The 16,207-nt window shown below is 42.1% G+C and overlaps 1 protein-coding gene across 1 annotated transcript in view; it reads left to right on the top strand.

The window, feature by feature from the left end:
* Positions 1–16,207, top strand: part of LOC126191131 (uncharacterized) — a 43,081-nt gene that overhangs the window by 9,732 nt on the left and 17,142 nt on the right. The window contains exon 2 of the mRNA XM_049931880.1: positions 1,284–1,433. Coding sequence (XP_049787837.1) covers positions 1,284–1,433 — 150 coding nt within the window. The remainder of the gene's footprint in view (positions 1–1,283; positions 1,434–16,207) is intronic.

The following is a 16,207-nucleotide window of genomic DNA, read 5'->3' as shown; positions in this document are numbered from 1 at the left end:
GCATCCAGAATCAAGTTACCTAATGTCTATGCTTTTTATTATTTTAATAAATGTGTGTGAAAACTAATCAAGTTCTGTTTAAAGTTGGTCACCGTCAATTTGCTTCTCTAAGCGTTCAAGTGGCATTTCTATCGTCTGACCTAATGGCAGAAGATAAACACGCCACGATAAGACCCCGAGACATATTGCTGACACTCGCCTACTTCGTTAGAGCGACAAGTCAAATAATCTGATGGTGTGTGTACCGAAGGTCTTACAGTACGCAAATCACACAAACCTTCCAATTATACTGTTAAATGTTCTTGATGAATTTTCGCGCATGCCAGAGCAGTGATAACATTCCTTTAATTCTAGCTTCATCGATACTAAATTCTGGCAGAGCAGTGTTCAATTTTACGTGAGTATTTCACTGGGAAGGTGGGAGCTTCATCCTGTTGAGTGACAAGATTAGCAGAAGCGTAACAAATGTTCGTCTAAGTGGTACTGGCGCCCACACCCTTCGTTCATTGGGAAAAGTCAACTTTACCAAATCCGCAATGACTTGCAGGTTTAATGTTATAGTGACTGGCTTTTCTGCTCCTCACTGAATAATAGCTTGTCGCTGAACTCATCCTTTGGTACAAGGTTCTGGATTTTACTGCTTTGCATTTGGTTGTGCTTTTTCTTGTGCTTGCTACTCCCAACTGCTGGGAGAAATGTACTTGCACTACTTATAACGAGGTGGTTTCCTTAATTTGCAAGTAGTCCCCGTTGCCAATTTGCTTGGGCTCTTTACACAAACAGCTCAAATCCTCCCCAGTACCTTCTTTGATGTCTGTGGGCGACCAGGACGATTTGTAGTCCATAAATAATCAGTAAATCGCAATAGTTGCACTCAACATTCTATGCAGTTCAAATGCGGTTGGCACTTGTTAAATTGTCTTCTAATGTGCATTTGCACGGTGGTATGTGTACATTTCGTAAACTGCTATGAAGCCACCATTTATTAAAAACAGAAACAGAGTTTTTTGTGATGAATACGTGAATTATACACGCAAGTATGAAACTTATGGTTGACAAACACACGATCATCTAGCGTCGCATGCTATGTGTATTTAATCATTCTTTTCGTACATAAAATACGTTAGTTTCACTAACAGTTGTGAAGATATGGTTTTAGAGCCTATCAATTTTCGTTACTTTTATTTTGCAGCTTTAGTTTACCATTGTGAGATATTCCGCCACTAACCAGATTTTTCTTCAAATTGTACTTTATTTATACTAATTTTTTCCATTTCTTGCAGGATATTAAAATCAATGGCGTGGCGCCATGTGACAACAATGACGAATTGGTTGTGGCAATTCGAGAGCATGCTGTTGAAAGGATAGATCGGTCGGTACTAGAGGCGAACGCCACAACTGAAGTAACAAAGGAACTTCCCCTTGGCTTGAGCGTGAGTAACACAATATTAACCACTTCCTATGTTGCTGGAACAACAGTCTCTTACATGAAAGAAATGACATCCACCCATTATTCCTATTGATGTAGTTGATATGTAGACCCAGCACGTTGTTTGAACACAACTCAAAAGTTCTAGATACAGCTTCAATTCATTTTGCATTGAAGATATATAATTTGTAAAAGAAATAGCTGTACTAGATACCAGAGCCAAAGGCATCAGTCTCCTCGCTTTTATCTGTGCTTACTCCTCTCCTCAAGGAACACTTCACAGGTAATGTGTACGTATTTACGAAAATGCCGCGCATCATGCAATATTGACAGTAATATAGCTGCATTAGTAAACGAGGGGAGTAAACAAATTAAAGTCAGAGTAATTAACAGGTACAGATCAGTAGCGCCCACAGGGATGGGGGTGGGCTCTGTGGGGTGGGGGTAGGGGGGTTGAGGGTGGGAGAGGGGGGGGGGACTGCTCCTACTCAGAATTCGTTTAGGTTACCTATATGAAAAAGGGTGTACTGTATAACAACAGTATCCGAGTTTTTTGACGACTTACAGTTCTTGGAAAATGATTATAAAATGATCTGAAAATAACCATAAAATGGCATAAATATGATACAAAATATAAGTAACGTGAGATGTAAAATAAATGGGAGGTTGGAACTGAAATTACAAAAGGATAATATTTTTCTTTAATAAATATCATTCTTCGACGTTGTGCGAAAATTATTGTGCAACCATCTTCCAGAGCTATCGCAGTGTATGACAGTCGGCATCGGAGGCTCTCGAAACTGAGGCAACTTCTGTTTCTCGGACAATCTGCTCTAGCAGTTCGAGCATTTACTGAAACTGCTGGAGCGTGCTCTTTGATATTTTCTTAACTTATAAAAAGTAATCTAAAAAGAATCGACTCACAAATGTCGATATTTCACGAATAGACATTACACGCGGTACAATATCGATACTAAATATCGATATTATTGATTCAGTAACCATCTTTGGCAAAAGTTAACAGCAGTAAATGACGTGACGGTTGGAATAGGCAAATTAACTATCAGTTTTTTTAAAGGACATCTTATTCGCCGTTGACTGTAGTAATGCTTTATTTCACAATTGCAATTTCGGCCTTTCCAAGTGGTACTGCAAAAGATTTTGTTGCAGCACATGGATGAATGTCATCACCAAAACAGATCTTTTAAAGTCTGACATGTGCTGAAGCAAAATCTTTTGCAGTACCACCTGAAAATGGCCCAAATGCCGAAATTGCAATTGGGAAATAACTAATTCCTACAGTCAAAGGTGAATGTAATGTCCTTTAAGAAATTCTACATGACTGTGAACCCCGACCATGGGAAGTTATCCATCAGTTTATTTTCGCCACATATAAATACATTCTAGAGCGACATTGTTGCGTTTCTCCTGGAGGCACATGCGTTGTTCATTCTTTCCAGCATTAAAAGAACAAACTGTTGTGTCAATAATGGACGATAAACACAACCAAGAAAAATCTTAAAAACGATACCACCCATGAAAAATGAAATACAGTACAGTACCTCCGTGACGAGAAATGCCAAATTAATTTTAAATTTGTTTAGCCAGAGTATTCGGGATTGTTACATGTCAACAAAGTCTGGCAATTACTGTTAAGCTATAATAAAATGTAATGATACTGCCAATCAACTGAGTGAAGAAACAGCGACATCTGTATGCGTTCCCAACAAGACAACACCTATATCAGATTTCATTTCTCCCAATCTGATATAGACCGATTACGTGACCCGATGTCGACCAGTGTCTACATATACATAGGACCTGTATTTCTCCCTATCCGATGTAGAGCGATTTCGCGTCCTGTGGTCGTTTTTGTGTTGGTTTCTGCTGGAGACGAACGTGCTCCCGAATAAGAGACTTAGAAAAAAAAGTGTGGGTTCAGCAGTTTAACTAACGAAGATAGAGAGGCCAACATAAGTGTTCGAACATAAACATGTTTTCTAGTTCTGTCTTTTCTATAGTTATGCATAGAAAGCAGAGAAAAATACAACTGGTACAAATTAAAGCTGAGTCTTCTACTAACCAAATGCAACTGAAATATATTTCAACTTCCAGAAAGATCTAAAATAGCTTCTTCATCTGGAACGAAGTATTCGAACAGAGGACAGCTAGTATTTAGTTAACATCTCCTTTCTAGAAATTACTGCTGTTAGCCTTTCGGACACTGTCTGTAAATGAATTTTGGTGACTGCAGAGTGCATATTTCTCCACTTTGAAGAAGTGCTTTCAGATGGTCCTTACTTCTCATGTGGTGGTTCCTAACACGATCTTCGTATTCATTCCAGATGTTCTCTGTGGGATTTAAACTGGCGATTAGGGCGGTGTCTTCAAAGTGTAAGGAGTGTTGTACATCATCCAAAGCTTCATAGTTTCAGCGGAATGCTGCCGGAAGTAGTAATCATTTCCTAATCGCAGCATCTTGCACGCATCTTAAGATTCTTAAGAATCCTCCTGTTTGCCAACTTATCCGTGATCCCATCAATGAACGCGAATTCCCAACGCCTGATGGATAGCCCCATACCATTACAATGCCTCCTCCATGTTTCACTGCAGCTACCATGTTCTTAGGTCTCGATTCTGTATTTGGTAGCCTTCACACTGAGACACATCCAACACCATTGCACTAGTTGAATTTGCTCTCGTCCGACCAGAAAATGTGATCCCAGAATTAGATTGGTTTCACCACCTACTCGTCAGCAAGTTCTAAATGCTTTTTCGGATTCACATGATGGACGTATGGTTACCTCGTATGAATACGAGCATTGTAACAACTTAAATTAGGAAGAACACACAGAATACGTTGTAGGAAAGGTGAACCAAAGACTGCGATTTATTGGCGGAAGATGACAGAAGATGCAACAAATCTACTACTGAGACTGTCTACACCACGCTGGTCCGCCCTCTTTTGGAGTACTGCCATGTGGTGTGGGATCCTTACGAGGTACGATTAATGGAAGACATCGAGAAAGTTCAAAGAAAAGAATAACGTTTTGTGCTATCGAGAAACGAGTGTCACGGCCATGATACAGAATTTGGGGTGAACATAATTAAAACAGAGGTGTTTCTCGTTGCTGTGGGATCTTAACACGAAATTTCAATTATCAACTTTCTGCTCCGAATGCGACAATATTTTGTTCAAGCCGTCCTACGTAGGGAGAAACGTTCGTAATAACAAAATACGGTAAATCAGAGCTAGCACGGAAAGATACAGGTGTTCGTTTTCCCCTCTGCGCTGTTCCAGAGTGGAATAAGAGATTTATTATGAAGGTAGTTCGATGAACCCTCTACCAAGCACTTAAATGTGATTTGCACAGTATCCATGTAGCTGTAGATGTATATGACCGGAACTATTTAAAACCTGGTCAACTGTTCTTGTGTGAATATCGTTCAAGGCATCCTCTGATTTCAGATGCCGCCAACCTCGGATTTTGCTTCACCATTTTTATTATTTTTCCCCTGTCTCTAGTAGGAAGTTTCGGAGGAGCGCCACATCTCGGCTTATTCACAACGCTATTAGTCTAGTCAAAGCACTGAATGGTAGAGAACACCGTAGTTTTGCTTCTGTTGACTGCACTGGCAGTTTCAGAGAGGAATATCTGTCGTTTGTGAAGATTAATTCTCTTCCAGCGTTGTCTCTTCACATTCACACCCCATTTCACTCGTGAACGCTTACAGGTACGCCACGACTGTGAGCAACTATTGCGAGGCGTAGGATGAAGACAACGGCTTCGTGGTGGGGCACAAAGCAGTCGTAACACAGTGACTGATAAATATATGAACTACGATATTACAAATATAGTTTCTGAGACACATAATGATAACGTTTGTATGTTTACAAATTCGTAGATGTGCAGGACAGTTTTTTGAAACCTGGCAGCCTTTACAGAATTACCCAGATAAATTCAAGGAATACCACCATATGACTGTAAAAATATTTGATGTTGTTGAAGGTGCAAGCAACGATAGAACTGATCAACATGGCAGATTTAAGGCCCAAGCAGAGAGGTGCACAAGTGCAAAATCTGTATAGATACTCTAGCAAAACGAAAAAGCAACAACGCACCACGAAGCCATGATCCGAATGGGGCGGAAATCAGTAGATGTGATGTACATGTACAGAAACAAATGACGACAGTTTCAGAAAAACTGGATGATTTTTTCAAGAGAAAAACTTCACAAACTGATCAAGTCAATAACGTGTTGGCCACCTCGGGGCCTTATTCAAACAGTTATTCGGCTTGATATTGAGTGATAGAGGTGTTCGTTGCCCTGCTGGGTGATATCGAGCCAAATTCTGTCCAGTTGGTGCGGTTATATCGCCAAAATCCAGAGCTGGTTGCACGACCCTGCCTATAATGCCACAAACATTCTCAACTGGAGAGGGATCCAGCGACCTTATTGGTCAAGGCGGGGTTTGGCGAGCATGTAGCTGTTGCCGGATGCGGGCGGGCATTATATTACTGAAAAGTAAGCCCAGGATAGCTTGCAATGAAGGGCAGTAGAACAGGATGCAGAATGACGTTGACGTACTGCTGTGCTGTAGGGATGCCGTGGGCATCCTGCTATGAAAAAAAAAATGGCACCGCAGACCATCAGTCGTGGCTGTCGGGCCACACGGCTGGTGAAGGCAACGCAACGCTGTACGCGGCGTCTCTAGACGCGTCATTGCTCGTCATCGGGGTTCAGTTCGAAATGGATTGAAGACAACGCTGAAGACAATTCTACTGCAGCAATCAGATTCCAGAGCGAAGACGTATTTGGAGATGCCTCTGTCAGGAGTGGGAAACCAACCTGAATGACGTCAGCCATAGGGACCGACAGCCACGTGTGATGGTCTGGGGTGCTATTTGTTTTCTTGGCAGAACCCCTTTGGTCGTCTTCCGTGGCACCCTTACAGCACAGCGGTACATCGACGATATTCTACGCCACGTTTTATTGCTCTTTATGGTAAGCCATCCAGATTTTACATTTCAGCAAGATAAATGCCTGCCCATACACGTCGAGAGCATTTATTGCTTCGCCGGGCAGGTCACCGGATATATCCCCAATTGAGAATTTTTGGAGCGTTACGAGCAGCGCCCTCCAGCCAGATCGGGACTTTGACGATCTAAAGCGCCAGTTGTACAGAAGAATTACGCGGACATCCAACATGTCTGTTAGTCAATGCCGAGTTAGTGCTTGCATAAGGGCCAGATGTGGAGCAACGCGTCATTAGGTTGCTTAATTTGTGAAACCTTATCTCTTGAATAACTCATCCATTTGTTTCTCTGTACACGTACATGACATCTACCGATTTCCGTCCTATTCGAATAATTCCTTCGCGGTGTATGTGAGAAAACGCGCTAAACCCGCTGGGCAGAACAGGTGATTAGGATTGTGGAAAGGGCCAAATAAGGTGTTGGTCAGTTTCACATTAAAACACCTTTAAACCAAAACAGCACATAGCCGAACCTTTACAACTACGAGAATCAAAATCTAATTCTTAAAAATTAACAAGATAAATTTCAAGTGACTGAAGACATGCAGTTAAAATTGCCAGTAATATATCAGAGATAGGCGGAAAGCCTCAAGGAAAAAGTGGATAGAACAAACGTACACAAGGTGCAATAAAAACGGCTGAAGGGCGTAATTAAATTTCAAAATTTTAACATATATTACATAATCTTTTAAGGCAGAAGGCCGCTTAAGGGCAAATTTGAGAATAAGGCTTTAAGCAGCTGAAGGCCCATAGTTGATTTTCCAAAAATTCAAAAATTCGTTAACCTATAAGTTTTCAATGGGGTAAAGCACACTAAAAAAAGAAAACAACGCAACGACAATAACTAAATTTAAGATTACCGTTTTAAGCGGCTGAAAGCCCACAATTGATTTACATAGATTGATTTACATAAAACACAACAAAAATTTTTTTCTTTTAAAGCATTGGCTATAATAGATTACCAATAGACCATTAAACACCCATGAAAAGGGCAGTATAGAAAACAGCACGCACCCCCCCCCCCCCCACTTCTCCACCCCCCTCCCACCTCTCCCCCCCCCCCGGTGGGCCTGCCCTCGAAACATTAAGGTTCACTTAGGTGAGACAGGTGGTGGGCCCAAATACACTTGATCTATCGGTAACCCAACCAAGAGACAGCCACGGACCGACCGAGCAACCGACTTGCTAGCCACCAATCGGTACACAAAAACTCGAAGACCAAACAGTTACGGATGTGATTATCCACAATGAAATATGTAGTAAGCTGTCAAAACTACATACTATGTTGGACAGCGGCAACAGGTGTGGAAAGGACGCTGCCTGAAATTACGTTAGTGGCCAGGACAGGTAACCGAACACTAACGGCCATATGGCAGAAAATTCCGGTGGTACACATGAATTCTAGTGAACCAATATAGTTAATTCCACCGCATGGCGGCTCAGTTTCACCACTACAAACACTCGGTGTTGCTCGCAGGACAAGCTCCCCAAAAGCGAACTACCGAAACGAACGTCACAACATGAACGGACGTGGCTTGGGTACTTAACACACCACTCAATTTTGACGTCCTGGGTCGGTGAGCCACGAAGCTCGTAGCGATCGGACAGCTCCACACACGCTCCGACGCTGCACAGGGACCGCCAGTGGACCCAGCCGACTGCACTGCACGGAGATATCCTGCCTGGTCCGCACCAACCGACCTACTCCCTCAGAATGCCGCTAACATCTAAAATAGTCGTCAGTGGAAATAACGCAAACTACACACACAACCTGACAAACTTGCACGAAGACCTGAAGGATAACCAACAGCAACTAACAGGGGAACCTCCCCATCGCATCCCCCTCAGATTTAGTTATACGTTGGCACAGTGGATAGGCCTTGAAAAACTGAACACAGATCAATCGAGAAAACAGGAAGAAGTTGTGTGGAACTATGAAAAAGTAAGCAAAATATACAAACTGAGTAGTCCATGCGCCAACATATGGAACATCAAGGAGAGTCTGAGCTCCGGAGCGCCGTGGTCCCGTGGTTAGCGTGAGCAGCTGCGGAACGAGAGGTCCTTGGTTCAAGTCTTCTCTCGAGTGAAGTGTTTAATTTTTTGTTTTCAGACAATTATCAAAGTTCAGACACTCACACATAATCAACTTCACTCTCCAAAATTCCAGGACATGTTCAGATTTGCTTGGACATATGCAGGATTTGACGGTCTACACACGGAAAAATTTGAAAACGTTAAAAGGGAAAACTGTGTAACTGTGAAACTGTTGCAGTTTATGTGACAAACTCTTATGTTTTCATCACGTTTTTGGGAGTGATTATCACATCCACAAGGAAACCTAAATCGGGCAAGGTAGAAGAATCTTTTTACCCATTCGCCAAGTGTAGAAGTTAGGTGGGTCGACAACATATTCCTGTCATGTGACGCACATGCCGTCACCAGTGTCGTATAGAACGTATCAGGCATGTTTTCCTGTGGAGGAATTGCTTGACCTATGACCTTGCGATCAAATGTTTTCGGTTCGCATTGGAGAGGCACGTCCTTTCGTCTACTAATCGCACGGTTTTGCGGTGCGGTCGCAAAACACACACTAAACTTATTACAGTGAACAGAGACGTCAATGAACGAACGGACAGATCATAACTTTGCGAAAATAAAAGAAGTAATGTTTTCACACGAGGGAAGCCCTGAACCGAGGACCTCTCGTTCCGCAGCTGCTCACGCTAACCACGGGACCACGGCGCTCCTGTGTTCAGGCTCTCCTTTATATTGCCTATCTTGCGCATATTTTGCTTATTTTTTTTCATAGTCCCAAACAACTTCTTCCTGTTTTCTCGAGTGATCTGTGTTCAGTTTTTCAAGGCCTATCCACTGTGCCAACTTATAACTAAATCTGAGGGGGGTGCGATGGGGAGGTTCCCTTGTAAGCATGCGTGAAGACAAATCAGGAGTCGATGCTCACACACACGCACAGCCGACTCATGAACGATCGGTCCGTTAGGACGACCGACCGACCGACGATCCACCAAGACCGTGGCCTGGCTCAAGTGATGTGTGGCGGCAATGGTCGGGCGAGCCATGTCGACGCAGGCCTCACAGCTCCAACCCGACAGCACTAGTGCCGCATTGCAACTCCCCGACTGGCAGGTCCGGTCTGCGTTCCAGACGCGTTCCAACTGACTGGCAGCCCGAACTCGCGACCCGAACTGCCTTACGACAGACAACGACCGGGAAGTAACAACAAAAAAATGGCTCTGAGCACTATGGGACTTAACAGCTGTGGTCATCAGTCCCCTATAACTGAGAACTACTTAAACCTAACTAACCTAAGGACTTCACACACATCCATGCCCAAGGCAGGATTCGAACCTGCGACCGTAGCAGTCGCGCGGTTCCGGACTAAGCGCCTAGAACCGCTAGACCACCGCTGCCCGCGGAAGTAATAACAGTCGAACAAAGATACTACGAGAGGGGATATACTGATACACGCTGCTAGCGCCGCTCACGGTTAGGCAAAGCGGCAACTCAGTGACAACAGTAATTTAAATTAACGTAGTGAGGTGAAGTACGTTAAAAACACGGAGTAAAATACATGATGGTGGAAACTTGAGCCACGCACGGCTCAGTGTCTCTTCTTGCCTTAGAGTCTAGATTGAAAAATAATTAGTGGCGTAAGACTGACACAGATGAAAGTATACGACAGTACTCGTAGAAGCAAAATTTTTCGAGTAACCATGGCGCCACTAAGAAACATGACGCGAGAGCTTTAAGAATGTGTGGCTGCAAGCCACAAGTGTGAAATATTTCCTAGTTACTAAAAAGCTATTTGAAATGTAATTTTTTCGAGTAAGCTTTCATCTGATTTGGCGTAAATTTCAGAAGGTCAGTCTTGACAAGAAATACAATTCTAGTCCAGCACGTTACTTGACACAAATTACTGTACAATAGTCCCTGTTGAAAGATTTGCTCCACATGTCGTCCTCTCATATGGGGACAGTACGGCACTCGTCTCCGCAGAGAGCCACGAAAAACACACCCAGATCATCTCGTAAATCTTGACACCACTGAACAGAATAATCGCAATGTCCTGTTACCCCGTATTGCTTGTTCACATATTCGTAGACTGTGGCATTATTTTCATGGGGGATCATGACAGAAGACAACGTAGGCGTAGTGTAACTAATATTTATTCCGAAGTGCCTGTGTGTAAGCCACCGTTTTCACAACAGAGTGTGATGCTCCTCTATGTACGATGTGAAATCCACTTCAGCGTTGCTGGCGCGATGGCAGCAAGTATCCCACAACGTGTGGCAGGAAACTTCTGTTAATGAACTCCCGTATTACACTGTCGCAAGATGAGAGATCAAGACTTCGGAGTGGCCATTCCAAAGGTACAGGCAAATGGACAGAACCACGTCCAATCCATTTATCAGGAAATAACGCACTGAGATATTTTCTAAGGGCAATAGTATAATGGACCGATGCTCCACTCTGCTGGAACCATACACGACCGAACATTCCCCGATCTTACAGAGGTGGGATAAACCGATCACGTAACATGGTGAGATATGCAGTATGATTCACAGCACCGTCAAAGAAACAATGGACCTACCAATTGTGCTGCAGACATTGCAGTGCAAGGCATGATGTGTGGTGGATCGTGTTTAAGTTCTTCATAAAAATGTGAGTTTCCTTTATTCCAGAAATAAATGTTTCTCACGTTTGCTCTGCGATAAACTGCACTCTCTTCTGAGGAAAACACTTTCCATCTTCAACGAAGAGCTGTAAGGACATCGAGAATTCGTCCACAAGCCTGATGATGTTACTGTGTGTCATTACCACTCAATTCATTTATAAACTAAGGTATAATAACTTTAACTTTATACGTTTCCGTAATGTCGAATGGAGAAAGGACTTCTCTGGGGAACATTCGACAGACGCTGCAGCCTCGACAAAAATTTCCAGTCTTGTTAATGGACGTCCTGAACGTAGATCTTCCATTATAAAAATGTTCGTTTCGATGGGAAGGTTTTCGAAACATTACAGTGAAATCATGCTGAATATCTCACCAAGTTTTCCCTGTATGGGGTCGTTTGTGAGCCTACGTGCTCATTACGATCCGTTCCTCCAAGGTGTAAGTGGACTCATCGGCCTTGATTTAGAATATATCAGCACCTCCAAGAATAAGAAACAACAATTCGTTAACATCTAAGTAATACATTGGGGGTAATGGGACTTTGTGATCATTCTGCATCGCGGATGCAGTTCTTGAACCTTATTAACGGGAGTGCTGTACGCAGCACTTCTGTGGTGACCCCACACAAAAAAATTAAAACGTCTGATGTAATTTGATCTCCGAGGCCAAGGTACAAGCTTGGTGTGACCTATCCATCTTGGACCACGTCGATGCATTAGATATCTTATATCAGCAACAAAATGTGTCTGTGCCCATCATGCTTGAGCCACATTTCCCGAAGTTGTGCATGGTTGGTGGGGGGGGGGGGGGGGGGGAGGAGGAGGAGGGGATGCGTGAAATTTGAGCCCAATTAAATTGGAACTTAATAGAAAATTGTGCATTTCAAATACATTTCTACTAAGTAGGACACTATTTGATAATGAAGTCAATGGCAGTTCGCAACTACACATTCCCAATTTGCAGTCAGCTCGGACCAGGGCAATGCTGTCACTGCCGCAATACTGGTTATTTTTCGTGTTTAACTATTCCTGTTAGTGCATATCGCTTAAACGAATGTCGCACTCGACTAATTTGGGTTCACTACATCGAATGGACACGTAAAATGCAGTGTTAAATTTTTTTTTTTGTAACGGGAAAGAAACCGACGATTTCCGTCGACATTAGACATCCCATGACAGACGTGATAAGCAGTATGTATTTGGGTTGACTCCAGCTAGCCACTTCCAAAACAAAATTACAAAAATCTGCCGAAACACCAGGAAAAATGAGCCTGACGACTCTTAGGAGGGGCGTCCGGTATGTAAGAAGAATATATTTTTCACTAATAAAGAAATCAAACAGCAATCAGGTTTTTATAATTTGTTTTTATTACTGGTACTTGAAGTTCAGAACACAAATATCAAACGGCCAAAACCGTACGACTCAACTAACAAAAATTCTCGAGGAAATTAACTTTAAGTTTTCGGAACATCTTTAAAACCATAAAGTAAGGCCAACACTTCAGCAGTCACCGTGGCTGACGTGATATGTGGGAGGGGGGGTTCGATGGGCAGATGTTTCGAGTCTCAGCTGATGATGCAAATTTTTTAAACAAACATGGTCTACGAGCATTTCCGTGGAGCGTAAATTACGTGAAGGTGGGAAAAATGCTGCACATTCTTTCCCCTTTCAGTTCGCAAACGTACGTCATGTAAATATAAAATTCATCAAATATTTGCTAACTAACAAGTATCTGTCATTTTTGTGAAAAATGCACGTCTCTATATTTCTTATTCTACAGCACACACAAAATTGCATTGCAAAAGTAATTCTTAGTTATCGATCTATTCTAAGAGATAGTTAATAAAGATTGTTTCAATTAAAAAAAAGAGAAACATTAAAAATTAAATTCTTTTATCTTTACATTTATCATGCTTCATGTTAACTGTCGCCAACCACTTGGCAGACGAGCATTCTACCACAGCGCCACAACGTCCGTCGACGAACTGACCTTGATTTATGTTATTAAAGACGCTAGGAGAGAGCGAAGAATAAGAAAGAGTACACTGAGGGCCTCTATGAGATGCAAGATTTGTCTGATGTGATAGAAGAAGAAAACGGGAGCCGACTTAGAAGAGCTAGGGATCCAGTATTAGAATCAGAATCTAAGTTAGCTTTGGAAGAGTTAAGATTAAATAAGGCGGAAGGAATAGATGACATTCCACCAGTATTTCTAAAATCATTGGTGGGCAGGAACGGGTACAAAGCGCCTATTCACGTTGGTGTGTACAATGTATGAGTTTGGCAATATACCTTCTGACTTTCGGAAAAGTATCGTCCACACATTACGAAGACTGCAAGAACTGCCAAATGCGAGAATTATCGCACAATCAGCTTACCACCTCGTACATCGAAGTTGCTGACTAGAATAATATAAAGAAAAATCGAAAAGAAAATTGAGGATATGTTAGATGACGGTCAGCTTGGCTTTAGGAAAGGTAAATGCGCCACAGAGGCAGTTCTGAGGATGCGGTTGATAATGGAAGCAAGTGTAAAGAAAAATCAAAACACTTTCATAGGACCTGTCGGCTTAGAGAAAGAGTTCGATAATGTAAAATGGTGCAAGATGTTCGAAATTCTGAGGGAAACAGGCCTAAGCTATAGGGAGAGACGGGTAGTATTTAGCATAAGAGACAAGAGGGGACAATAAGAGTACAAGACCAAGAACGGAGCGCTCGGATTAAAAAGGGTGTTAGACAGGGATGTAGTCTTTCGCCCAAAGTGCTCAATCTATACATCGAAGAAACAGTGGTGGAAATAAAAGAAAGGTCCAAGAGAGAAATTATAATTCAAAGTGAAATGATATCAATGGTAAGATTTACTGACGACACAGCTATCCCGAGCGAAAGTCTAGAAAAATTACAGGATCTATTGAATGGAATGCACAGTCTAATGAGTATTGAGAGTAAATCGAAGAAACACGAAAGTAATGAGAAGTAGCAGAAATGAGAACAGCGAGAAAACATCAGGACTGATGGTCACGACGTAGACGACCATAAGGACTTTTGCTATCTAGGCAGTAAAATAACCCACGACGGACGGAGAAAGGAAGCTATAAAAAGCGAACTAGTGCTGGACAAAAGCATACTAGTATCAAACATCTTAATTTGAGGAAAAAAACTCTGAGAATGTATGTTTGGTTTGGGGCACAGAAGTAGTGAAACGTAGACTGTGGGAAAACCGAAACATAAGAGAATCGAAGCGCTTGAGATGTTGTGCTACAGACGAATATTCAAAATTAGGTGGACTGATAAGATGAGGACTGAGGACGTACGGCGCAGAATCGGAGTGGAGAGGAGTATATGGAAACCACTGACAAGAAGAAGAGACAGTACGACAGGATATCTGTTAAGACATCAGAACATAACTTCCATGGTACTAGAGGAAGCTGTAGAGTGTGAAAACTGTAGAGGAAGACAGAGACTGGAATACTTGCAGCATATAATTGAGGACGAAGGTTGCAAGACACTGATGAAAAAAAATTCAATGTCGATTTTTTTTTCTCTAGGGTTGCGTAGAACTGCCAGTGACTGATATTTGAGTTCTGAACTTTATGTAATATAAAATCAAAAATTATGAAAATTCGATTGCTGTGTGTCTCGTTTTAAGAGACTGTAGAGGTCTCAGGTGTTACCTTACATGGAAATGAAGTGTTACTTGTCTTAACTTTTAGCACTGTAATAAGGTTTCGGAATTTATTGCAACGGGCCTCATATAAATACTGCTCGTATTAGTGCAGTATGTATCTGAACATAGCCTGTTGCACCAGGTGCTTTATGTTTTTTAAATATTTTACCGATGACAGACCTTTTATAACGTGCTATTTTCATTCACTTGACGACTTAGGCGTGACGTCAGCGTAAAATGGACTTGTTTCAGAACAAAAGATTTGAAGACCTAGTCTGTTGAAACCGGTTGTCTTAAACAAAAAAAAATATTTTATGCGGTCTTGGCTGTTGAATGGTTTTTAGCAATTAAACAGATTGCCCTTGAGTTCCTTGAAAATAAGAAAATTCAATTTCGAAACTTACATTCTGTTCCTGTCTGAACTGTTTATCATTCACATTTCCCTTCCGTACAGAGGAACATCCCAGACAAATACCTTCAGAAAAAGCTTAACATTTAAATTCATATTCCTTGTTAACAAATTTATCTTTTTCAGAAATTTTTTCTTCCTTCCTGTCTTCTTTTCGTTGCCGGCCGAAGTGGCCGTGCGGTTAAAGGCGCTGCAGCCTGGAACCGCAAGACCGCTACGGTCGCAGGTTCGAATGCTGCCTCGGGCATGGATGTTTGTGATGTCCTTAGGTTAGTTAGGTTTAACTAGTTCTAAGTTCTAGGGGACTAATGACCTCAGCAGTTGAGTCCCATAGTGCTCAGAGCCATTTTAACCATCTTCTTTTCGTTAATTTCTCCAGAGTGCAATATGATCTTACAACGAGATCTACCGTTTTTACACTTTTACGTAAATTATTCGTCAGTATTTGACTTATTAAACTTGTAGTTCGGTAGTATTCTCACTTATCAGCACCAACCTTCCGTGCAACTGTTTTCTAGAATGATAAGTCTTCTGATTTCATGTGGTTAGCCACAGCTTGCTTTTCTGTGCCGAACTCTTCATTCAGAGTAGCATTTAACAAACCTACTACCTCAATTATTTGTGGTGTCTATTCTGGTGTCCGTCTTCCCCTACAGATTTTACCCTCTACGGCTCCTAGCACCATAACGTTATCACCTGATGTCGTAACACATATCTTATCATCCGGTCCTCTATTGTGGTCATTATTTTCGATATGTTCCTTTCTTTTCCGATTTTGCAGAGAACCGGGCGCATTTCGTTTCAGTTCACCTAACTTTCAGCAATCTTCTACCACATCACATCTGAAAAGCTTCGAGTGTCTTCTTCTTCGATTTCCAACAGGCCAAGATTCCCTTCCATAAAATGCTGTTACCAAGACATACGTCTCTGAAATTTCTTCCTCAAATTAAGGCCAATGTTTGATAGTAC

The sequence above is a fragment of the Schistocerca cancellata genome, chromosome 6 (assembly GCF_023864275.1).
Source record: "Schistocerca cancellata isolate TAMUIC-IGC-003103 chromosome 6, iqSchCanc2.1, whole genome shotgun sequence".
In the NCBI taxonomy this organism is placed as follows: domain Eukaryota; kingdom Metazoa; phylum Arthropoda; class Insecta; order Orthoptera; family Acrididae; genus Schistocerca; species Schistocerca cancellata.
This window is presented reverse-complemented; position numbering and strand designations above follow the sequence as displayed.